The sequence below is a fragment of the Wyeomyia smithii genome, chromosome 3 (genome assembly GCF_029784165.1).
Source record: "Wyeomyia smithii strain HCP4-BCI-WySm-NY-G18 chromosome 3, ASM2978416v1, whole genome shotgun sequence".
Lineage (NCBI taxonomy): Eukaryota > Metazoa > Arthropoda > Insecta > Diptera > Culicidae > Wyeomyia > Wyeomyia smithii.
The window spans coordinates 6,188,288-6,215,017 of NC_073696.1; the positions used below are offsets into that span (position 1 = coordinate 6,188,288).

Sequence of the window (26,730 nt, forward strand, 5' to 3'; positions counted from 1 at the left end):
CTACTTATGATAATACTGACCAGAGGTGAAGCATTGAGTGCCTCTTCAGGGAATCGTGATTGTGACGCGGTGTTGGTAGGAGGAACGGGGTTTCGATTAGACTCCTTCCTCTTGGCAAAATTAGTCCTTCTTATAATAAAACTGATCTCAGGAGTATATATCCTCTACAGGGAATTGTAATTGGCGATATTGGCACGGGAAACGAGGTTTCGATAAGACTTCTTCCGCTTGAAATAATAAGTCCCTCTTAGAATTAACCTGGTCAGAGAGGAACGTTGGGTGTAGCTTCAGTTCTGGGAATTGTGATTTGGCGATATTGGTAGGATAGAAAGAGGCTCGGTATAGTAGAGCAGCAAGCTTGAAATGAAAGGGGAAAACTCCCACACACAAGCACGGATATAAATGAAAAAGCGTATCATTCACTTCAATAATGATACTGCCAATAATATGAAGTGCGGAGTACAGAAAACACCTGGGCAATATCATAATAGATCAAATGTCTCTGGTCACAGTGATGAGTTCACACAGAGGAAAAAAAAAATACTTCTACCAACTTTGGGCACATTCGGTTATGGTTCCAGTTTGTGCTTTTTCCTGTTTCATATGGAATGACCCAAATATATTGTTTCAAATTTCTTTTTAATTCGTTTATTCATTTATTCTTGATTATTCAAATTTGTTTTTTCTATATTTTTCATGAATTTTATTTTTTTTGTTTTTTTTTATTTATGTATTATTGGTTTATTTCTTTTATTTATTTATTTATAATGTTCTTGTATAGTTTTGAAATTTTTTGTTATCTTTATTTTATTTAATATCTATTTATTTTTTAATTTTTTTATGAATTAATTAGGAAACGTCCATTAATTACGCAGCGCAAAAATAGCTATTTTTGACTTGTATAGACAAGTCAGGTGTATAGACAGGTCAACATTTTTCGCTTGAGACGCAACGCTTTGTTAGATAGCCCCTCCCCAATCTCGTTCACGTTTACTTACGATATTTTTGCTTTAAGATACGGCGTCATCCATTAATTACGTAAGAACTTTTTACGGAATATCCGACCATCCTTCTTCCCAAAATAAGACATCGTATAATTTCATTCCCCCTTCTCATCGTATATAAGATTTTTTCTCTAGGAAAAGAATTGGAATAAATTAAAAAAAACATCTTTAGTTCTCGAAAAAACAAACAACTTATTTTTATATTAAGCCAGCTCTTAAGGAATAAAATACAGAAAAAGTTAACCAATTAAGTTCACAACATGTAAACAAGTGTGGATTCACTGCCTGCCCTGGATTCCCCTGTTAGAGTCTTAGCAAGATATTTTTGAATTATTTTATATATTTTTAGTTTTGAAAATTTGTTTATTTTTGAGTCTCACGTAAGATTTTCTCAAATTCCCCTCTCCTCCTTCGTAAGCATTCGTCAAAAATTTACATCCCCTCCTCTCCCCCTAAATCCTTACGTAATTTGTGGATGACCCCAACGTATCTATATATACGTTTTTCTCAGCATTTGCTGAACCGATTTGGATGAAATTTTGAAGTAGAATACTTCTCTCAGGAAGTTCGGCTACATAGGGATGTGAAATGAAAATCTAAAACCGAAAAAAGTGAAAAATATGTCCAATTTCAAATGCTAATAAATCGGTTAGTGTTCGATGGATTTCCTTCGTTTTTGCAGCAATAGATTGGAAAATCTTCTAAGATTCTTCCAAAATGAAGATAATTATAATTTTATTATTCAAACTATTGTACTATTGAAAATAGTTAAGCCTTGTCAAAACGGTAAATTAGACCTCTGATTGGTCGTTATATGATTGCTTCCCAAGCACGGTCGACATAATCATATACCTTGCAGTTTAAAATATGCTATTTGGCCTATATAAGAGCCTGTTTCAGCCGAAGCCGCTCATAAAAGTTCTAGAAAGCGACAACAGTAGCCGTCCATCCTTAGCAGCAGTACTAGCAGTGCAGTGGATACCAGCGAAAGTGGATAGCGGCCACAGCTGTGGCATAGCACAGTGGGGCGACTCCATACAAAGGCTGGCAAAGCAAAAAAAGTTTCGATAAATGCGACAAAAACTTGGTATTTATATAATTTTGGGGCGCTGAACACGAATTTGGCATCCATTTTTTGTTTGGGGCCGTCCATAAAGCACGAAACCCAATTTTTGATCTTTGACCACAAGTAGTGCCACCGGGCGTCTTCCCCATTGAAAAAAAACCTTATTTATGGACGACCCATAGAACTAAACAAATTTTAAATAAATATATTTTTTTAAATAAACTTAACATAAGTAATACAAACTAATTACAAATTGAAAAAGTCATCATCATCATCATAACGCTAGAGGTCTACGGCGAGTCGATCGAAGAGGTCGAGTTGACGGCCGCGCACTGCATACGCAAGGTTGAGGATTGGATGCACTCTAGGAAACTGAAGTTAGCGCATCATAAGACGGACGTCACGGTTGTGAATAACCGTAAATCAGCGCAACAGGCGGTGGTCAGAGTCGGAGACTGCACCATTACCTCAAAGCGATCTTTGAAGCTCTTAGGGGTTATGGTTGACGATAAGCTCACGTTCAAGAGTCACGTTCATTATGCCTGTAAGAGGGCTTCAACGGCCGTTGCAGGTCTATCTCGAATGATGTCTAATAGCTCAGCGGTGTATGGTAGCAAGCATAAAGTTCTTGCATGCGTGGTTTCGTCCATACTTAGGTATGGTGGGCCAGTGTGGTCCAAAGCGCTAGGTACCAACAGTTATCGTGGTAAACTGGAAAGTGCCTACAGGCTCATGTGCCTGAGGGTTGCGAGCGCGTATCGCACAGTGTCATACGACGCAATCTGCGTTCTGTCCGGCATGATGCGAATCAGCATAGCCATTAAGGAAGACGTAGAATGCTTCGATCAACGTGACACAATGGGCATACGTGGCATTAGAAGATTATTATCGATGATCAGATGGCAGCAGGAATGGTCCAACTCCACGAAGGGTAGATGGACGCATCGACTTATTCCGGACGTACCCGAATGGGTCGGAAGGCGCCATGGAGAAGTGTTACGGTTCATAACAGTTCAATAAGCAAACTTGGAGGTTCGGTTGAATAAGTTGCACCAGAGACGGTTTAGAGAAGAATGAATACTTTATTTTTTCCTAATGTTCTTACAAGTCTCCTACTGGAGACACTTGAAGCACCGATATCTATATATACTATGTACACGATCACATAATCGATGATCGTGTACATGCGAAAGAGAGAAAGATATATTCACTGAAACTCCATGACTGTACTCTTGGTAACAGCATGGTTCAGTCGATCAGAAATGCGACACTTCTGTTTTTTGTGTCGCTCCAAATTCCAGGCATTGAACTGAAGGTTCGATGCCGGGTAGAATTGACCTTCTCAGCATATTTTCCACTGGGGTGGTCTGCTGGAAGTAAGTTAATGTTAATGAAGTTAATGACATGTGGAATGCACAATTCACACCATTCCCCTAAGGGCCAAAATTGATTAACAGTTATTCGGCTTGCTTCAAGTGTCTCTCACAATTTTTAATTGTTATTGTTACAACAGACATTATTGTTTTGCTGATCCTAATCTTCTTTTTTTTTCAATTTTCTACTCGCCCCTTCCCCCTACTGGGAAAGGAATCTTTATTACTTGTTGGTGAAACGATGTTTTATTAATCTTGAGATATGAACTTCCTGCTGTTTATTTTCTTCGTCAACTATTGTTGCATTTGGTAAATTTAATTTTGTGATTTTAAATGGTCCACAATAGACTGGGTCTAGCTTGTGTCTATTTTCTTTTTGTAAATATACCGTTTCACCTACTCTTATGTCTGTGTGGATTATTTTATTGTTGACCATATTTGTTCTGCTGAAAAATTCTGTTTAGTGTTTGCGTGACGTTGTTGTGAATTACTTGTAATCTAAATTTCAGTTCTTTTTGGTATGACTCGAGATTGCACAAAGGATCTATGTTATTGTTGCAAAATTCAAAAGTATTACATTTTTTTCCAAATATTAATTCACATGGTGTGAAATCATGTTGTATGTTTGGGGTGGTATTGTAGCAAAAACAATAGAATGGTAACCACTCATCCCAATTGTTTTTTTGCTCGTTCACAAATATTCGCAAAAATTCATTTAAACATTTATGGTTTCGTTCTAGAGCGCCGATAGTTTGTGGGCCGTCGAACATTTGTGGTTTACTTGGAGTAGTTTGCATACTTCATCAAACACTCCCTTGTATTCGGTACCTCGATCCGTTTTAATACATTTCATTGGTCCGAATACAAGTATACATTTTTCCACGACTGCTTTAGCTATGGAAACAGCTGATTTGTCCGGTACGGGAATTGCAATAATTTACTTGGAGAGATCACATTGCAGTGTAACTGCATAGCGGTTTCCATTTTCAGTGAGTGCAAACGGACCGATGGTGTCAATGGACACGACATCAAAGGCTGTGTTAGGTGTAGTAGTAACTACAACGGGTGTTCTTACAGGTATTGCATGTTTGTTTATTTTGCAAAGCTTGCAATTTCCGACGTAATCTGAAATTGTTTGCTTCATTTTTGGCCAGGTGTAAAGGGACTTGAGTTTCTTATATAATCTATTTATACCGATATGACCTCCAGTTGCAGAGTCATGGTACTGTTTAAATATGCTGCTTATCTGTCTCTGTAGAAACTTGAACAGGTTTCTTATAAATTATTATGGCAGTATTCCGAAGAATAGCGTTGCCTTTCTGTTTAAATGTATTCATGTCGATGTATGAGAAAATTACATCGTTCGATTGAATTGCTAGCTTTTTCGCTTTTGAGTTAATTTCGACGACTTTGCGCATTTAACTGTTCGTTTGTTTTCGCTTTTGTTAGGGCAGGCCTGCCGTCTATATGTTGTAATGTAAATTGTAAATCGTTTATTAGGTTAGAATTTACTGCGAGGGTAACCGTTGGAGTTAGCCTCTTTCTAAATCTCTGATCATATATAATTATGTCTATGCATGATGTATTATCGTTGAAATTAAATGTTAATTTTGGAAAATCAAAAGCTTCTAAGCCGCTGACTGCTTCGTACACGTGAAGTTGATCAGGCTTCTGTGTCTGGCTGTCAGTAGTGGTAGAATTTTTTTGAAGTAGAATACTTCTCTCAGGAAGTTCGGCTACATAGGGATGTGAAATGAAAATCTTAAACCGAAAAAAGTGAAAAATATGTCCAATTTCAAATGCTAATAAATCGGTTAGTATTCGATGGATTTCCTTCTTTCTTGCAGCAATAGATTGGAAAATCTTCTAAGATTCTTCCAAAATGAAGATAATTGTAATTTTATTATTCAAACTATTGTACTATTGAAAATAGTTAAGCCTTGTCAAAACGGAAAAATAGACCTCTGATTGGTCGTTATATGATTGCTTCCCAAGCACGGTCGAAATAATCATATACCTTGCAGTTTAAAATATGCTATTTGGCCTATATAAGAGCCTGTTTCAGCCGAAGCCGCTCATAAAAGTTCTAGAAAGCGACAACAGTAGTCGTCCATCCTTAGCAGCAGCACTAGCAGTGCAGTGGATACCAGCGAAAGTGGATAGCGGCCACAGCTGTGGCATAGCACAGTGGGGCGACTCCATACAAAGGCTGGCAAAGCAAAAAAAGTTTCGATAAATGCGACAAAAACTTGGTATTTACACAATTTTGGGGCGCTGAACACGAATTTGGCATCCATTTTTTGTTTGGGGCCGTCCATAAAGCACGAAACCCAATTTTTAATATTTTTTGGCACTTTCTTCCTTTTATAGAATTATATGATCTTTGACCACAAGTAGTGCCACCGGGCGTCTTCCCCATTAAAAAAAAAACGTTATTTATGGACGACCCATCGAACTAAACAAATTTTAAATATAAATATTTTTTTAAATAAACTAAAACAACATAAGTAATACAAACTAATTACAAATTGAAAAAGTCATCATCATCATCATCTTCCGCTGTGATCGCTAGAATCTTCTGTTTCCAGAAAATTTGAAATTCATTATACTTATCAGCAAGAAAAATGTCTTTCGCTGCAATTTTCATTTCTTCTAGTGATTTTCGATGTTTCATTGTTTCATATATATGTTATCTTCCTAATCAGGGTTCTATGGTTGAAAGAGGACATTTAAATACATGTATAACACCATGACTTGACAACTTACTAGACAGTGAATTAGGTGGTGCCGCTGAAATTGGAGGCTCCATAATAAAATTCAACAAATGTATGAATTTGAAAACCAAGACACTGGAATGACGCAACGTTCTAAATGAATACGAAAAGATGCGGAGTACGACGACTGTTCTTTGTTTTACCTAAATTTTGAATGTAGTCACAACCGTGGCAAACTGCGGCAACTAAACTTTTAAGCTACTTTTCTACCAAAAATCAGGTTTATTTAAATTTTTTTTAGTGTCAGGCCTACCATAACCAAATTTTACAATATCTAATGAAAAGGGTTTGTTTTGCACAATATTTACAACAACTTTTCCTCTGACGTCAAAAAAATCCAAGCTATCCTTGAAGCTACAGAGCGTTTCAAAGTAATGTACTTTTTTCAAAAAAAAAAGACAAAAAACGTCAGTTCGCCAAGCTTTGAAAAGTCATAAAAAATTCAGATTTCATTATATTGCGCCCAAATTTTGGATTTAGACACTTGAATGTTATAGCAATAAAGGAAAAATATTATGAAACAGCTAACGAAAAAAAAATTTTTTTGGCTGATGGCCAGCGATTCCCCACTGTGCATAGCAATGGATAGCGCAGCAGTTGCAGCGGATCTCAGCATCGATAGCAGCTAGGCCAGCTGATGCAGGGGCAGCGGATACCAATGGTAGCGTATAGCGGCCACAACTGTGGCATGGCTATGGATAGCGTAGTAGTTGCAGCTGGTATATCTGACCATGAAGCATTTATGCAATAGTTGAATGAAAGTTGTAATTGCAGCAAACGCCCTTTTTCAAGGCTACTAAATGTATTTGGGAGAGCATAATGAATGCTTAATAATAAACTGCAACTGAGGTTTAATGCTGCTGCAAATGCACAGCAGTATGATGTTTATTACGATTTGTTGATACTGTGCTTAACAAGCGGTATATACGAAACAAATCCGATTTAGAAATGACTGACACGCAAGCAGCCGGGTTATCTTTCTTGTAAATGTATTCTACTTCAACCTTGCGGTCGTGGCTTTGCACACAACCCTCCTGTGATGTTTTTTTAGCATGTAAAAATGTATTATCTAACTTGTTACATAGCCTTTTTTCGACATCTGAATTTTTCAATGTTTCATGAATTTTTAAATAGTGACTTTCTATGAAAAAGAATTTTTTTCTCAATTGGTCGCCATTTTGGCAATGTTTGGAATTTTCAAAAACGGCTATGTAACAAGTTAGATAATCCATTTTTATAAGCAAAAAAAATTCAGCGAAATCGGTTCGATGGATGCTAAGAAAAACGTACCACCTGTTGAAAAACATGGTTTTGAGAGAAACGCTGCCAACAGCGTAATACTCACTATCCTTGTATCCAAGACACGTAAAATATATCTCTAAATATACCATAATCAATAGCCAAAATACCCGAACCGAACACATCACTTTACTCTAAACATCCGAAAAAAATTACGGAATTTTTTTATTTTTCGATCTTCCAGAGTAGGGCCCCCCTTAATCTATTTGCCGCCGTTTCGGATGTGTTCTTTAAACACATCCTCAGGAGTTTTTCTTAGTGTGCGATGAACATGACCTTGAGTGAGTCGCTTTAAGTCTTCAAAGTTGAGAAAGTTGAAAAAACAATTGCTTTAAAGTTTGATAATTCCACAAAAGATATAGTTAATTCTCAAAGGTCATTAAACAGTTTCAATGAAATGAAGGCCAAGTTTAACCAATGTATCACAAAAATCTAGAAAGTTTCAACAGTAACTAAATAAGAGTGTGAAGAGAAACTAGGAAAAGTCTCACAAAAATTTAGAGTTACGCAAAATATAATCTAGAAAAAGGTTGGGAAAGGTTAGGAAAAAATAAAGAGTTTGTGGAGAATTTTTTGAGAATTTGGGAACGAATCTCTTAAGTGTCGCAAATGAGTCTCTCAACAGTTTCGCTAGAATCAAGTAATAGATAACAGCATATTTGGTTTGATTAGGCTTAATTCTATAGACCAGAAGTCACCTCTGAGGTCGATTTCTGACTCCTGGTGCCATTCTGATTCTAGAAATACTCATATTGGATGCTATTTGTTCATTCAAGACTGTTTTCCTGACACCAGCGATCACCATATTGGATTTTGGAATTGCTGATAAGGTCAATTTCTGGTTCATCGAAAAATACCGATTCTATAAATACTGATATTGGGCTTCATTTCGTCAGATTAGGCTTGTTTCTAGAGACCAGGTGTCGCCATATTTGTTCATTACAGAACTTCTTTTCTATAGACCAGGAGTCATCTTGAATTTTAAAATGGCTTCTAGAGTCCAATTCTGACTATTCGAATCATCTTGATTCTAGAAACGCTCATATTGGATCATTTCAGGCTCCTGCCCAGGAACCAGAAGTCGCTATCTTGGCTTTTAAGAGTGATTTTTGATTTCTCGAATCATCTCGATTCTGAAAATACTGATTTTGGGTTATATTCGATCATTTCAGGTTGCTTTTCAGAGACCAGGAGTCGCCATCTTGGAATTTTCAATGGCTTCTAGGGTTGATTCCTGATTCATGGAGTCATCCCAATTCTGGAAATATATATATTAGATCGTATTTTGTCTTTTTTGGCTACTTCCAAGAAGCAGGTCGCCATCATGGATTTTAGAATGACTTCCAGAGTCGATTTCTGTCTCCTGACATCTTCCAGATTCTATAAATACTCGAAATTGGTGGTATGTGGTCATTTTAGGCTGCTTTTCAGGGTCCAGGAGTCGCCATCTTAAATTTTAAAATGGCTCTATGGGTCGATTTCTGACTATTTAAATCATATTGATTTGAGAAATACTCATATTGGATGGTATTTGTTCATTTCAGGCTGCTCTGTAGAGAGGTGCCGCCATCTTGAATTTGAGAATGGGTTTCAGGGTCGACTTCTGACTCTTGACATCTTCCTGATTCTAGGAATACTCATATTGTGTGGTATTTAACCTTTTCGAGCTCCTTTCAAGTGACGAGGAGTTGCCATCTTGGATTTTAGAATATGTTTTTTACGACTGTTTTGCAAAGACCACGAAAACTAACTAAAAGTAAAAGATCGCTAGAAATTATAAAATGATTTCTAGGGTAGATTGCTGACTCCTCGAATAATCCCGATTCTAGAAATACTCATATTGGGTCCTATTTGGTCATTTTAAACTTGTTTAAACTTAGAGGCCAAGAGTCGCAATGTTGGATTTTAAAATGGCTTCTCGGGACGATTTCTGACTCCTCGATTCATCCCGATTCTAGAGATACACATATTGGATAGAATTTGTTCATTAAGAACCGTTTTTCAGGGACCATAGCCATTTTGAATTTAAAAATAGCTTCATTTCCTAACTCCTCGATTCATCCCGATTCTAGAAAGAGGAGGAGAGACCAGGAGTCGCCTTCCTGGATTTTGAATTAGCTTCTAGGGTCGATTTCTGACTCCTTGGCGATATCTAGATTTTAGGAATACTCACATTGTAATTTGGTCATTTAGGCTCGTTTTGAGAGAGCAGGAGTCGCCAACTTTTAAAATAATCTCTAGGGTCGCTTTCGGACTCCTTCAATCATCCCGATTCCAGCAACACTCATATTGGGTGATATTTGTTTAATATAAGCTCCTTTAGAGAGATCAAGGAGACCAGGGAGACCAGGAAATGATTTAGAGATTCGATTTTTGACTTCTCGAATCATCTCGATTCCAGAAACAGTTTATTACCATCTTGGATTTTAAAATGGCTTTAAGAGTTGATTCCTGACTCCTTGAATCATCCCTATTATAAAAAAACTCTGGTAGGTTGTATTTGATCATTTTAGGCTCCTTTTCAGAAACCAGAAAACGCCATCTTGCTTTTTAAAAAGACTTCTAGGGTCGATCTTCAATCATCTTGATTCTAGAAATATTCATATTGGTTGACATTTGGCATTTCAGAGCTCTCAAAACGGCTTATGAGGTCGATTCATGACTTCTTGAATCATCTTGAGGCGGAAAATACTAACGTACGGTAGAACTTGTTCATGTTGGACTGGTTTCCAGAAAACCATGACTTGCGGAAAAAATGTTAAAGAAATGAATCACCCATATTAAAATTCATTACAAAGAAAATTCAGGATAGCTGTTTTTGACTAATGTCTACAACCGCTTAAAAAAACAAAAAAATCTGTTCGAAATCTGAAATAATCTATCCGCGATTCAAAGAAATTGCGCTCGCGCAGGCAAAACTCTGCGAAAATGTATTGAGACTTTGAAAAAAATCTGCAGAAACTATTGAAAAAATCCAAATATCTGCATATAACTAAAATTCTGCACACGGACTCACAGAATCTGCGTTTTATTTACAGACGGTTTTGAACTTGCGTTTTGAATTCTGTAAGATTTAATACAAAGCGAATCGTATTGAAAAATAAATGGGCACAAAAAATGAAAAACAAAATCCACCCAAATAATACCAGCCGTGTATTCGAAAAAGATTGAACATTCCCAACAAATAAAAATAGTTAAAGAGGTTTTTATAAGACAGGACCGCAAGGTTAGCGTTTTGATTTTTTCTGGTTTGGTTTGGAAATACACAAGATTGGGGTTAATCAATATTACGATGTGGAGCGAGCGAAAAATTTCAGTGATAATTCTCTTTCAATTCTTTTTTCAATAATTAATGGTGACCTTGAAGAAAAACGCTGATTTTGGATTGTTATTTACCAATGACACGGAATGATTCTAGTTATTCTAGTTTTTCCCCGCTCCGCACACACTGCAAGCAAGCAAACAAGACATTTCGATAATAATACACGCTACCTGTACACTCTAAGCTATTAGCAGTAGCTGGAAAGGCTGAAAGTAAGCGCGACGTGACAAATTCAGATAAGATTACTAACATGTCCGGACATGCTTAGCAATGCTATGCAGTGCTGCGATTCGCCGGTTGGTCCGTGTAGAATGCTGTAATCGAATGAGTCGCCTGCTTAGCCTTGCTGCGCTGAAATCAGCTGCAGGTCTGCAGGTTTAACAAGCCTATACATTTTTCAATAGTACAATAGTTAGCATCATAAAATCTCAATTCTCCTCATTTTGTTGGATGCATAGCTAATTTTGATATCGATTGCTGTACTGCCGGTACCCGGATAACTGTCCCATAATGAAAAACAACATGTTGAGAAAACGGCGATTTAATATTATTCGTGAATTTTCGGATTTCCAGCAATTATATGTTTGCAGTTTGTTCCACTATGCAGTGGGACAAAAACAACTTGGTATTTTTTCCTTGTTTTTTCATACAAAAGAATCAATTTTAATTTTTTTCCAAAAAATATGATAACAATTAAATCGATTCCCGATGATAACTCAAAAGTGACCAAAATCAGTATGGGACAGTTATGCGGGTACCGGCGGTGTAGCAGGAAGAAAACCCGTTGAAAACTGACTGAGTTTCAAGCATTCGAAAGTGGATAATTTTCTTGACGCTCTCGATATTTCCGGTTTTTCAATGTGTACCCCTCTATTGTAAGATGTAATTCTATGCTAAAATCTCTCATACACGTTGAAGTAGAAGCTAACCTTCTAACAGACTCAACCTAGAAAAAGTGGCAATTTCGAATGACTTCCAGCTGATAAAAAATGCTGAATATAATCGAAATATCTCATGGACATTTCAACTATAACCAATCGAACTGCGAAGGCAGCCAAAAATGGAAGGTCAAAACCCTCTGCTTTGGACGGAAGGGGCAGGAAAATGAGCTCCGGTTTGCCTCTCGATAATCAATTATCCTCGAATCTCGAGTGGTTCCAGTTGGTTCTCATTCCACTTATTCGATAGCCGAGAACACTTTTTGTCCTCTTGCATCACAAGCCCAAGTAGCTCCGGTTTACGAGAGTCCAAACTGTCCGAATCAATTGTTCTAGTTCATATTGTATTTATTAAAGAGCAGCTTTCGCGTTTCGACTCTGAGACTCTTGTCGGAATCGAATGCAGATTGTTTCGGTCATCGAATCCGTGATACGTGTTTGTATAGGTACTGGTTTGCAATGAGCAACGTAGCAGAAGCCATTTTTTAGCTGGAAAAATAAATCCCCACGAAGTTCAAGTTGCGCTCCTTCATTTTCCGCTAGCTTGACGAGCTCGAATCTATTCGGAAAGAAATGAGAGACAGCACCTCAGCGCAACCTCAGAACAAGGGTCAACAGAGCAGACGGTTTGAACTTTTTCTCCATTCCAGCTCCGGACGCTCACAAGCCGTCCCACAGTAAATCATAGCCGAGATCAGGTGAAAAGCTCGAGCAAAGCAATTGGAAAATTGGCTGTGAATTCCGAGTAGCACAACTGGTGTCAATAATTGATTTATTGCAGTCCCCAACTGTGGAAGACGATTCCGCTTCCAGGGCGCGGGGAGGGAAAAGAAGGAAAGAGACTTTTTATTTCTTGGATGCTGGGTGATGATAAAGTCAACACATGTACATGTGATGAACTTTGGGAGACACTTGATGTCGTGAATAATGCATGAGCTGTCGTAACCGTTGGGGAAGACTACACGGGAACGGAATCATTGCTACGCCAAATGTGCTATTTTATGTTCAAAGTTTAATGTTCGCTTCGACTGGTAAGTGTTTATGGTGTGGAAATCGCCTCGCAGCAGAACGAATTTTCCAGCATGATGTAATACGTCGCAACGGCTAAGCTATTTAATCTAATTTACTTTTACTCTTTTTCAGTGTGTGTTTTTTTCCTATAACTAATATATATGTGTATGTCGTTGAATTAAACATGTTTCTTTTTTCTCTTTTTCTATTGTCTTACCTTCACCTCATGTTGCGTCTTCGAACGAAATCGCCGAACCGAAAAAACCAAAAAAAAAAAAATCAAAAAACGTTTGTATGCGAATTGAAACTAAAATCCTCCTCTGCATCAACACCAAAACCGATATAAAAATACCTCCAACTATGACCTGCCTTCCCCCTCAACCAACCAAACAAAACCCCTTAAAAATATTACACACTATCTCTCTCAAAAAAATAAGGAATGGAATGATATGAATTTAAGGTGGAACACATCGGAATATGGTGGTGTGCGAGATCTCCGGATACCACCGCATCGAATTTGGAAACCAGATGTTTTGATGTACAACAGGTTGTTATTCATTCTTATCTAAAAATAAAAAAAAAAAAACAAACTACAAAAACAAAAATCCCCTAAAAAAGCGCTAAATGTACGCTGTACACCACACGAAAACCCACACGCAGACTCTAGAGAGATACTGAACTTTTACTTGCCCACTACCCGACACAGACAAGAAACAAAAAACAAAAACACTCAGAAACACACCAACATGGTTATACATACTTACAGAATAAACTGATACAGATACATTGCCAGGCAACTCCGGCACTTGCTCGCGCTGCTTGAACAAAATCGTGCCATCAATCCTTGGTATTAAAAATTCGGTTTTCAAGTTTACCTTTTACATTTTGTAGGATTTTTTTGCAAACTTTATTTATTTTCCAACGTTTCGGATATTTTGTTTGTATACATCCTCAGGGTTTTGTTTGATGACCCAAACATGAACAGGAATCGGAGTGATTATTTGTTGCCATGAAATAACTTTATTTTTATTGCCGAATCAACAGTTAAGTTGAGCTTTGAAAGATTTTATTGCTAAAAATTAGAGCCTCTATACAGTGTATTTTTATTATTGTTTTAAAGTTTGTCTATTGTCCATAGATTGTATGAGAAGGGTCCATAATATTGTATGAGAAAGGTTTTGAGAATAGAATAGTACATTTTTTCAAATAATTTAGATATAAAATCTATAAATACTATAGATAGCTGAGTTCCTAGATATTTTTTGTGATAAATCTCGACAGATTCTAGATAGTTTTGAATGCAACTCGAAAACTGTTACGAAGAGTTCTAAAGCATCTAAGAGGAGTTTAAAATTATTTACTTGAACCGAATGTAAAATAAAACAAATGTGCCGGAGTTGGTTTCAAGAAATTCCAGCTTCCATTTGAAGTTCTGGTATTTAAAACATTTTCGGTAATATAAAAATCTTGGGTCCTAGTGAACATATTTTTATTTTTTTTTATTGAGAGTAAATAAAACACCGTCAGATTGATTATAATCATAATATATGTCAGATTTCAAATGAATCTGTAAAACAACCTTGAAGATATGTCATAAATGATAGGATTCGTTAATTTTTTTTGTAGTATTTCGAATCAGCCTTACAAAAGATTGGAAAGAGTCCTAAAATTACTTATTATTACAATTATTACACTGAATATTAGCCGATCAAAACTGCAATCGGAACTTATCTATCAAATTCGAAAATATAGCAAAAACAAGTTCACCAGGTTTGATGGTACAAGTTGAATAAAATCCCCTAGCAGAGAAGATCAGCTCGGAGTCAGTGTCTCGAAAAGACTTCATCACAAAGCGATGTAGAAAATTTGCTACCCTTTCTGAGCTGGCTTTGTCTGCCTAGTTTCGTAACCCGTAAACGCTCAAAGCACACGCTATCACGCAGCTCAGCAGCAGCAGCAGCAACTCACGCCACTGTCACCACACACGAGACAACCACCGCCTCCCCAAAATGTAACAATATAATACTGCAAAACAGTATTAAAAAGAACATAACATCAACTTTCACTATCTCTCTTCCTCTATTAAAATCACTCTCATCCATAGAAACACAGAATTATTTACACAAATTTTTTACACAAAAACAGCAACAACAACCACAATAACACAATTGAACCGATAGCCGAATCGGAAAGCTTTGGTAGGTGGTACGGTTTGAGCGCCTGTGCGCGGTTTCCAAATCGCTCAAGGAGGCGGATGCCTTCGCCGTCGGCTTGGTGCCGATGCTCGGGTCGCACTTTGCTTCCCCTCCTGAAACCTCAAGCCCCCGGATCCAGCACACACAACAATAGTCACCTCTTGCAACCTTACCCACCACCAGCAGCTAGCAGATCGCAGGATTATGAAGAAGGCCGCCAGTTCGCTATGGAAAGCCGTCTTCGGTGATGCGAGAATTGGGCGCACAAGGGTAGCAACAATTGAATCGAATTAATTTGAGGCTTGGTACCGGAGTTGCCTATAAGGGAACGGCAACTGGGAGAAAGGTGTCCGCCACCGCTGGTGGCGGGGAACGGCTACCAGACTGCTGCCAAGCCGGTATTCAGCTTGAAGTTATCACCCGAAGCTAAGCCGCAATTCTCGTTGATCAATTTTTTCAAGTTTAGGTTTATGAAATTATTACTTGTTGTGTTGGAGTGGCAGCCCCATGTGCGGGGGAGGTGGGTTGGCCTTTTTCCGGGAATCGAAGATATTGGTTGGAAAGTTTTATTGTACTTTTCTAGCGTTAATCGGGACGTTTGATCAGACGGCGTGTTGGTTTTGAATTCATCTACGGATACAATACAAAAAAGGGACAATAAGAGTGCTGACTCTTTATAGACCAATATTGATTCCCAAACTCTCTAGAGAAAGCTAAATATACTATGAAGAAAATATTTTGAAATTTCCAATCAACCGTTCAAATCGCCCACAGCTCAATATAATATTAACTAATGGGATCGCATGTTTTTTTTTATAGTTTACTGTGCTTTGTGAGTAGGCAAATTTAATATTTATGAATAAAGTTGAAGAAGTTAAAAAAAGGCATTGCGGGTATTCACAAATCTATTTCCTTTCTTAAAAATTGCCTAAAGCACCATGTGACCCCTACTAGTCATAGAGTAAAGGTGAAGAGTCCTTTATCTCCCACCATCGTAAAACGCATGGAAAGAGAATGTTTGAAAAGTAGCATCAAGTTCCTTTATAGTAAACTTAGTTCTATAACGGTGGAATGTTATTCACTTCATTTGAAACTAGCTCAAGATTTTCATTTCGAGTTTTAACACTTTTTGACCAAAGTAAAAGGAGCGGAAAAATGTGAGGGTTAACGTAAACGTAAATTGGGGATAAAAAAGTTAAATCAATTACTTCGACAGGGTAACAAGGGTAACAAAGCAGCCAAAGTACACGTTATTGACGACTTTGTGGTTAATAGGTCTTCGTAGGATTTTTTACAACAACAACTGAATCTTCTAAATATGGGTCTCAATTACTCAGTGTCCGCGAAACCGAACATTGAACAATCGATCATTGGCATTGGAGGCTAGTGAGGTACGCCAATTTTTTTCAAATGTTGCCAAAACGATTCCACGCCATAAAAATTCATCTGATACAAAGGTCATTAAAGAGTTTCTACTCAAAAGCAGACAAGGGTAATAAAACGGTCATCATGGACAAAACTGACTATGATGAACAGATGACGGTCCATATTTTAAACTACGAACTAATCCACTTGCTGAGATAGTAAAACGAGATGAGAACACAATAGAAGACTGCAAACCCACTTTGGGCGATACATTACAACATCTTCGAGTTTCAAATCAAGTTCTTCCAAGAATAAAAGGCCTACCAAAAATCCATGAACCAGGAAACAAAATGAGGGAAATTATTTCAGCTGTAGGGGCTCCAACAGAAAAAATAGCAAAGTGGTTAGTAAAAGATTTCAAGCTATGCCCAGTAAATTCCCAAGTCGATCGGTTAAGAGTACGGAAGTTTTCGTTGAAAATTTGAAATCTTCGGGTAACATTGAAGCGGATCACATTTCCGAGTGTTCCAGTGAATAAAACCTTGAATCTTCTTGAGGGTTGGTTAATTTCCCAATATACTGATAGCACTTGGAAAAAGAAAGTCGTGAGTTTCATGAAACTGCCCTGCTTTTGTATGAGAGAAAATTATTTCACTTTTCGAAGTAAATTTTACAAACAAACAAAAGGAGCACCAATGGGAAATCCTCTATCTCCCTTCTTATGTGAGCTATTCATGGCAAATATATAAAACAAATTAGAAACCAATAACCTTCTACCAATCCGGTGATGGAGATATGTGGATGATATTTTTTGTATTTTGAAAGAGACGGAACTTGATACGTTTTTCACATTCCTTAATAATATTCACAGCGATATAAAATTTACGATTGAAAAGGAACAAAACAAAGTTTCCAAAAATGATCCACCACACCTTTTCAAATTAAAAGTGGCTGAACATGTCTTTAATGAGGGACATCCACTAACTTCGGATAACATTCACCTGCTTCGCCCCGTTAATAATTTATGGAAATTGGACGTATCTGAAAGTTTAGAAATCTACAAACGACATCCATCCATACTGCTCAATAATGACGTAGGTAATAATTTTTTATGGCTTTTCAAAATCCTACCTAAAAGCCCTAGATCCAGTACAGGGCAAAAACAACCACAACATATGACTACCTAACTTCAATTTAGGAATTTTCCGTCTACCTACTTCTACCTACAAGCTGATAAAAAGGGGGTTACTCAGTTATGCTCTCCAACAGTCCACATAGGCGCTGATGATGGTTGTACGTAGCAACCGAAATACGTACCTACGGACGGTTTTCGATTTTTTGTAGTAGAATTAAATGGAAACATAACCTATTCTCAATATTCAATTTCATTCTAATAAGACGCTCAAAAGGAAATTTATTTATGAATAGCAGTGTTTGAATAAATCGACTTTTTTTTTGGCGCATCCAGGCGGTCAAACCTTCTTATTTTATCAATTAAAATTTCAATGTTCTATACAAGTTTACAATATTTAGACATTTTTCTCAAGGGTGTTTTTGACTTTTTTGGAGCTGGAAGTCATAGCGATTGTGGGGTATTTGATCGAGTTCTATAAAGCTCTCCAAAACCTGTAAATCTCAATTTTGAATACAAACATATCGTTGAATATTACATTGCGAGCACTGGAAATGACTGAGGACCAGAAAGTACCCGTACTCATCGATTTCATTCTAAATGTTCACAGAATGCACGAAAAATCTTGACTTTCTTATCAGTGAAAACTCCTTTCCATTTAGGAGTTATCACTCTATTATTCCAAAACGTTTGAGATCTCTTTTTTTGTATAAGAAACACGTATGTCAAGTTTGGTGTAAATCGGTTCAGCTGGTCCAGAGCTATGGTGGAACATACATATGTACAGATAATAAAAGTCAATTTTAAGTAAGTAAGTTCACCAATAGTGTGGACAACTATAAAGCTTCAACTTCAAATGTATATTTTTTGCAATCCCTGCATGATGTAGAATAATTACTTTTTATTGAAGAATGCATTAATTTATGGAAGATTACTCCAATTTTCCGAGTTATTTGGGGAATTCTAAATCTGGCAAAAAATTCACGGTAAAGCATTTAAAATGCGAAAATACTCCGGTTTTTGCTACTATTCTGCAAATCTTAAGAATAATTCGCAGTGGAAGAATGGAAAAAGTAATGGACGAAAGAGGACTTCATTCTTCTTGTCTAAATCATGATTCTAGCTAAGGTTCATTTAACAATTAATCGTGGTTTGGCTATTAACCCAAATATTGACCAGAACGAATGTTCGAAGAAAATTTTCAAAAAGCATAAGAGTTACTATTTTATCTCTCAATTTTTATTAGAAAGTTACTGTTGCTAAAACCAAATCCCAAAGCCAATTATACAACATATTAGTATATAATACATTTCACCTTAAACTCTTCTTGAAGTGCAATATGTATATATTTTATCAACAATGCAGTTAGGAATTTCAAATCGATGGAGTTTGCTCATCTGCAAGAGATAGTCAATTAAGGGGACAACTTACTCTGTAATGGTGATACGTCAGCTTTGTGAATAAAGAGGGGTAAAACCTCACACACAAGCACGTATATAATTGATAGGCGTGTCACGTACTTCAATAGTGATACTGCCAATTATATGAAGTGCGAATTACAGAAAACACAAACCAAATGCGGGCGTAGTGATGAGTTCATACAGAAAAAAATAGTCAAGTTTCAATGCTGCGTCTTGTAGACCGGATCGTGGCGAAATATGTGGTACAAGTGAAAAATGAAGTTTTATAGCCGTATGTGCGGATAGAAACACATATTTGTCTCTATCGAAACAACGGAAAGCGAAAATCGTTATAAAAAAAGTTGATCTCGTTGTGTAATTGACTCACTCTAACGCTTTCATGTTGCGAACTGGGAGCTCAATTTAATTCAGCCGAAACATTTTCACAGAGAATAATGAAACGGTATTTCAATCCCGTCTGTTGGCTTTTATTCCACCGCTGTCACCAATGTGCGAAGGAACTGCTCCCGGGACTCGTGATATCGATTTCAGGAACTGATAAAGCATAACTGAGAACAGATACTCTTTCAGACTAAGCAATGGAAGGTAGCGTCAAGTGTCTGAACGTCTGTGGGAACTGAATGTTAAGGTTTCACTTAATTATGGGAAACAGAATAGCAATTCAGCTTGTAACTAGCTCTTGGAAACCGGAGCAAGATCAAGAGTGAAAATCAGATTAAATATTATAAAGAAAATTTGCTTTGTCCGTCCTTGCTGATTGTTTGCGTTAGTGTGTTTGCTCAATAAGCGCCAGAGCACAGAACTAATTGTAGGAAGTAAAAGTTGTTCTCCGTAAAAAAAAACCTATCTAAATTAGTATTAACATAGTCATAATCAATAAAAAAATGATTGTTTCAAACTTTATCAGTTTCTAAGTAATTTGAAAAGGACTACTGGCTACGGAATTCCCAGAAAGTTTGCTCTCGTTGTTTATACTGCTGTTCAATTAACACTCCAAAGAATAGGCTTGTACGTCTAAAGTATTCTAAACGTTCCAGACAGTGGGCACTGAACAGGAGAACTGGAGAACAACTAGCTTCCGTATCCGAGCTGGGAGCCAGCGGCTCAATTCGATCTAGCTGAAACATGAAGCATTATTGCAATCTTGTCCGTTACCTCATATTCCACCGCGGTCACTGAGGCACGGTAGCCCAGAAACCGAATTGAGGAGGAAATTTGAAAGCAATATTAAAAAAAATGTCTTCTACGAAGTTGTTACATAAGATAATAATAATTATCTAATAATAAAAATTTCGATGAAATCAAGTACCTAACTTTTTTTATGTTTGTAGATAGAAGAAAAAACTGTTCTACAATATTATAGCGCTATTTATTTAAGGCAACTTCGCACAAAAAAGTTCTTCTGTATCTTAAAAAAGACCTATTAAGAATAAAAAAATACATTTTATATCTAAATCGATTACTTTACAGATAGAGGAAAACTTCTCGCTACAAAGTTGATCAAAATTAACGGACTATAACATTTTGGAATAACATTTTCTTCTATCTTTAAAATTAAAAAAAAACTAGATTTCATCGAAAATTCGGGTCACCCTGATTTTTGATAAATTTTCAAGAAGCACTTTATCATATGTAATAACTCTGTAGAAGAAAATTTTTCTCTAACATATTGCTATAGAACTCTAGATCCAAATTTCCTTTTGAATTCGGTTTCTGGATCAAGTATTTTGCACTGTGCAATTGAAGATCACCAGGCGAAAGAGAGTACTTTTGGGTGTGGCGCTTCATCTGGAGAGCAACTTGGTTTCGCTTCCACACTGAGAGCCGGCAACTCAATTCGACCCTGCCGAAATAAACCTCGAATACTCAAGGACTCGCGTATTATTGGATCGAACGTTTTCGAACAGAGACTGATGGAGAGTTTTGGCAGTCACATCAGTTGTCTAATATCCCACCGCTGTCACCAATGTGCTAGATATAGAACTTTGCCAAAGACTTGTGATATCAATTTCAAATAACCTACAAGTGCAGGAAAAAAGTGTTTGCACCGGATCGAGTACTATCAGGGCCGGATTTTGGTGCTAGGGGGTCCGGGGCAGATATTTTCGTGAGGCCCTCTCTTGTTAAAAAATTTAGAGAAAAGAAAATTTAAAATTGTGAAATTATTTAGCGCTTTGCTGGTAGCTGACAGGCAAAAAAATTCTCCTCTCTGTCGTCTCGTCTGGCCCAGGACTAGGGAGGGCCCTCGTGTCGGAAGACCCGGAACATTTGCCCCCTTTGCCCCCCCTTATATCCAGGCCTGAGTACTATTCAAAAATAAATTTGATAAATTTATTAAAAAAACTCACAACATTTTACCCTACTGGAAAATCGGAGAGAAATAATTCTTCATGTCCATTTCTGGCTCTTTTACTCATAATCGATACGAAAGGGAAAACTTTGGAGTATTCTTTCGTCGTTTTTTACCTCTTTGTCCATGTGGCCATGCGGCCGACATTGTTTTTTCCATGGGAAACAAGGTGTCAAATATCATGGAGGAATGTGAGAAAGTAACTATTTTTGACGTAGGACTACGTCTAACCGCACTATATTGAGATACATTCTGCGGAAACTTAAACCATGGTGTAACGTTGGAATGAAAGATTTCAAACGGGAATACTGATGTAACCACATGATGGATTACAGTAATCAATATGTCGTTGGATTGATAAAATGATGGACAATTTTGTTATTCTTCAGTTATCGTTATCATTCCATTGTTCAACAGTGAAAATTTCATAAAAGTTTCAACGTCGAATTTTCACGAACAATGTACCAATCACATGCGAGCACGCCTGGCACAGACTTCATGAGTAGACACCAACTGCCTGCTGTAATATTCTGTACAGTAGTGGCAAAAAAATGACAGAATCTCCCCGTCCCAATAGGTCAAGCTATTGTTTGTTTCCATGAGCCTAGACTATTTTGATGTCTTGAAAGTGAAGCTTTTTTGGAAAGCTCGAAACCACCTCCTTTATTAAACAGTTTTACGTTCTGCTGTTAGAATATTATTAAAACTGATGTCTTGAAGGAAAACATGCTGGCACAGGCAACAGTACTGGACCGGTCAATGTATGAATAGAGCACTGGTCACTCGTCGGTATCGCGTAGGTATCGTTTTGCGATCTGGAACATAATCGAATTGCCGTTTAAATTCTCTTCTTCTTCCTGTTTCGTATAGTTACAAATATCAGTATTCAATATGATTATTCAATGGTTTGTAATGGATAACAAAATTATGTACGTGTTGGTAGAGGCAGATAGCAGGGTATTTGAATTTGGTGCATTCCACAGATAAAATGCGTTGTTTATTTTTTAACTCTACACTCTGTTTTTCTCAGATTTAGTTAAATAACTAAATATAGAGTATTTGAAAAACAATAGAAAACCAAAATACTCTGTAGAGATCTTTGAATAGGTAGTTGAAGGAGCTGTAATGATGACTATATTTTGCTAGCTAAATGAATTTAGTTCAATATGACAATCCCAGTTACATCTCGCGGGGGCAACTATCGTTATTTTTTCCACGAACTTGTACCTGCAGGAAAATTGTTTTATGTGACATCTTTGCCGCTTGGTGATCGGTGAGTTCACCATCTTTCACAAGGCAAATAAATATAGAAAGAAGTTTAATTTCTACTAAATCTTACTCAATAAGGTCTGTATAGAAGTTTGCTTTTTCGCGTATTGAAGAAAATTGACTGTATTATAATGAAAGGTATTCATCAATGTTAAAGAGAATATTTTTTCTTCTAAAATAGAGTCCTGCAAATAAATAATCATAATACAAACCCCGTTCAATTTTGGCAACACGCCAGACCGGTTATTCGCTTCGTCAACACAAAGAACCAAAATACCTTTTTTTGGAAGGGAACAAACAACAATATCGCACGCTTAGCCTTGGGGCTAATAGCAGTCTCGATCAACTAGATTAGTTGAGAGAATTCGTTACCGATATTGTTTTTGGCACTTTTTGCATGTGTAGGATAAGTACAACGATACACTGTGCCCCAGTGTTCCAGCTCGGAAAGGACTCGATCGGGAATCGAACCCGATATCACAACCGTGTGGGAGAGCTAGCCGACTGACATCGTTAACCACAGAGCCACGGAGACCACTTTTTTGGAGGGTATTGAGCTTAAGTTGGTTAGAAAAATAAAAAAAAAAACTAAAAAATTGTGATTAAACATAATTGCTCATTTTTGGCCCATGTGTGCCAAAATCGAACCGTGCCAAAGATAGAACGAGCTCAAATCAAACACTGCCTCGAAAAGAAAAATAAAACAATTGTAGTCCTACGTCAACTATGCGGTCGTGTTTTGGATACCACCATCCAATTTTTTCCAAATAATGGAAGCGGAAGGTTGCATCAAATACGTAAACGTCTGTGTGAACAGAATGTAAAGTTTTTTGATAATTCTGGAAATGAGGCTGGTACACATAAACCAAATGTCGCCATTCCAGGCTTCTAAGTGTCATTCTGGCTCCGGAATTATTTATATTAGAAGGTTGGCTGTTTTTTGTAACCGGTTGTCGCCATCTTGGACTTTAAAATAAGTCTAAAGTTGAATTACGCCTATTACCGCAGGCACCAACGTTCGAAGGATAAAACTTCGCCTGGGATTTATGATATCGATTGATATCCAAGTCTAGACTAAATCGACTATTGTGCGAGATTAAATTTATTGGAAAACCCCAGCAAAATTTTACTTTGCATAGAAATCGGAAAAAAAATTCTTCCGATTTTTCTCCCTGCCTTTTTCTGGCTCTATCGCTCCTAATTAATGCGAAAAGGAAAATCCCATCGTATTCATTCTTAGTTGTTTACCTTTACACTTAGGCCCGCTACTTACTTATTCGATTCAGGCCATGCGGCCGATATTGTTTCTGGGAAATAAATGTCAAATACCGTGAAAGAATTTTGAGAAATATATTCTTTCTTAAGGCAATTATACATGCAAAGTTAATTTTTTTATGTGATACCCACTCCACAGAAAAACAGACGTGCATCTTCGAAGAAAAATCCTGAAAAATCTTCATCCTTATTCGAAACGTTACACTCATGCGCCACCATGTGAGTTTATTGCCTACTAACTTATTTACGTAAAACGGTTTTTGTCTTTGCTAATGGGTGTACATGCTTGCTTAAATCAACACCTGCGGCATTACTGACGGTTTTTGTCTTCGATAATGAATGTGCACGCTTGCTTATAGCGACACTAGCGGCATTACTGCCCTCTAAGTAAAATTTCAAAATACACTAAGGTCGCTCTTACGCGGTTTTTTTAACGCGGCTTTTTTACGCGGATTCCGGAATTTACGCGGTTTTTTTCTATGCGGCACGTATCCCCCGCGTAAAAAGCGAATTTAGTGTAATCGTTATTTTTCTAGTCGATGAAATCGTCATCGAGTGGCATGTCTGTTTGTCTATGCCTATTATTTATCAGAGTTAGGAGAGTAAGTTTGTTTTTGTGAAACTGTGGAATCGCTAGATTTTATTATTTTCAAATCAACGTTTTATGTGCATCGAACCGTCAGGTGATTTGAGCTAATTGTTCTTTTTTCTTAACTGCTCGAATAATACGTAGTTTCTGCTCCACAGTCAGTAAATTTTCATGCTTCCCTTTCCACAAAACTAAAACCGAAACAAATTATTACAGATCTGTCATATCCAGAAAAATGAATAATGACATTGAGTTCACAAAGCTCTACACATGCAATAAGAATACGAGGCACGAATGAGGAAAATGTTTTCAATGCACTTTCTACAATGGAAACTGCATTATTATTTATTGAAAATTTCTTAATTGACAAGTTGATAAAAATCGTAAGAGCATTGTAATTCGTAGGGGAAATCCTATTTTTCTTCTGTCTTCGTTATTCACCTCTATTCTTGTCGAATATCGTGAAATAATGTGGAAACATATACTATTTTTCTCACGAAGGTTCAGACTATACAATGGAAGTTTGCATCGAATAGCTGAACGTCTGTGGGAACGGAAAGTAAAGATTGTTTACCTAATTATGGGATTATGCAAGCCGGTTAAACCGAATTGGATTTCAAAATGACAGCTGGAGTTGACTGCTGGCTTCCAAGTATTATACTGGCTCCGAAAATATTAGTTTTGGATGGCTTTGGCAGCTTTTTGCTGCTTTCTTGCATGCAGAAGTCACCGTCTTGAGTTTTACAATGGAGTTCAAAGCCGATTCAACGCCTCTGGGTATCAGCCTGGTTGTAAAGTTACCAGTATTGAGTGAGATTAAGCCTGTTGTTCAGGCTGTTTTTTAGGAACAAAAGTCGCCATCTTGAATTCAAATTGTTTGGGATTGAATACTACCCTCTGAAGGTCATTTTAGTTTTGGAAACTTTTACTGAATGTCCCTATTGGGTGGCGTTTTAACATTTTAAATTGTATTTTTGACACTGAAAGTCGCTATCTTAGAATTTTGAAAAGGAGGACATTTGATGTCTGACGTTTGGACATCACTTTTACTCCGGAAATTTTCATTTTTGACCTTTCTATACTATTTTTTACCTTTCTATGTTGTTTAAAAAACAGAAGTCACCAACTTGAATCGTAAAATGGTGTCTGTGGTTGATCATCGCGTTCCTAGAAATTGGAATTTGGTTATTCTGGGCTGTTGTCCTGAAACCAGAAGTCGCCATCTTGGATTTAATAAAGAATGTTTGAAGTTGATTCCTATCTTTTAAACATTTTTTTGTTTCTGAAAATATCTATATTAGATGGAGGATATTTTCTTAAAACTGTGATTCGCCATCTTAGATTAGAAGCTTCTCTTTCAATTTTTTCAATTCATTGGGTTTGACAACAGCCAGTATTTCGAAAAAAAAAATATCAATTACCAGTCAGAAATTAAATTGAGTTCATTATGCCACTGATAATAAAGCTTTTCGAGAACTGTAAATATTTTTACGTCTTCAAAGTACAAACAATTGTAACTGTTATTAAAATTAGAGTGCATCAAGATTTGATTGAGGAGCGATTCTCGGACAAAACATTGTAGATACTGAGATTTTCTGATTCAAAACGCTGCAGAACTAAATTCTATACAAATTTGTTCACTGTTTAGCTATTTGACATAGGAACATTGGTTTCGAAAATATATTCTCTTGAAATTCTTCTCTTGCTCGAATTCGATATACAATTAACACATAACAAATACTATTTGGAAACTAGCAAAATAAACATGAATACCTGAACTTTTAAAATAGTACTTCAGAGATTCGTTGTTTCAAAGAACAATCAATAATCTTTATCTAAAAATGCTCTCATATGTCAGTACTCGTTCAACCAAAGAATACCTAAAAGCGATTCAACGAAACCGAACCACCAATCAAGCGCTTCCTCTCGCAAAAGGTCACCACCTTCTCGCTTGACCCCCCGGGGGGGCTGCCACATATTGCAAGTTCGTACCCCGTCCGCACCAGGGCCGACCCGCCACCGGAGAAGTGGGCACACGCTCCACTTCCGGCGAACCGCGCACGGCCGAAGAGCGCACCACCAGTTGAACCTGTGTGTGATCGTCAAACATTGGAGTTATGCCAAAACCCCCTTTTGCGCAAGGAAATTCGCTTGTTGCTCACCAAAAACAAACGTCAAGGCACAAAGCGGGCAGAGGGCTGTCCGAAATCAGTGGGGCGCGGTGGACCGAGGGATAATTTTAGAGGAACCGCACGGTCGAAAAAAATTTCCAAAATTCACCAGCCAATCAGCACCGGATCGCTGGCCGTACGTGCACACACTCACACACATACACCACAGACTGATG

The 26,730-nt window shown here is 37.2% G+C and overlaps 1 protein-coding gene across 3 annotated transcripts in view; it reads left to right on the forward strand.

Annotated features, from left to right (window-relative positions):
- LOC129730225 (neuronal acetylcholine receptor subunit alpha-7-like) overlaps positions 1-26,730 on the forward strand; it is a 365,219-nt gene that overhangs the window by 204,712 nt on the left and 133,777 nt on the right. For all 3 annotated transcript variants that reach the window (XM_055689380.1, XM_055689377.1, XM_055689378.1), the window contains exon 5: positions 13,225-13,334. In XM_055689380.1, the coding sequence (XP_055545355.1) occupies positions 13,225-13,334 (110 nt within the window). The remainder of the gene's footprint in view (positions 1-13,224; positions 13,335-26,730) is intronic.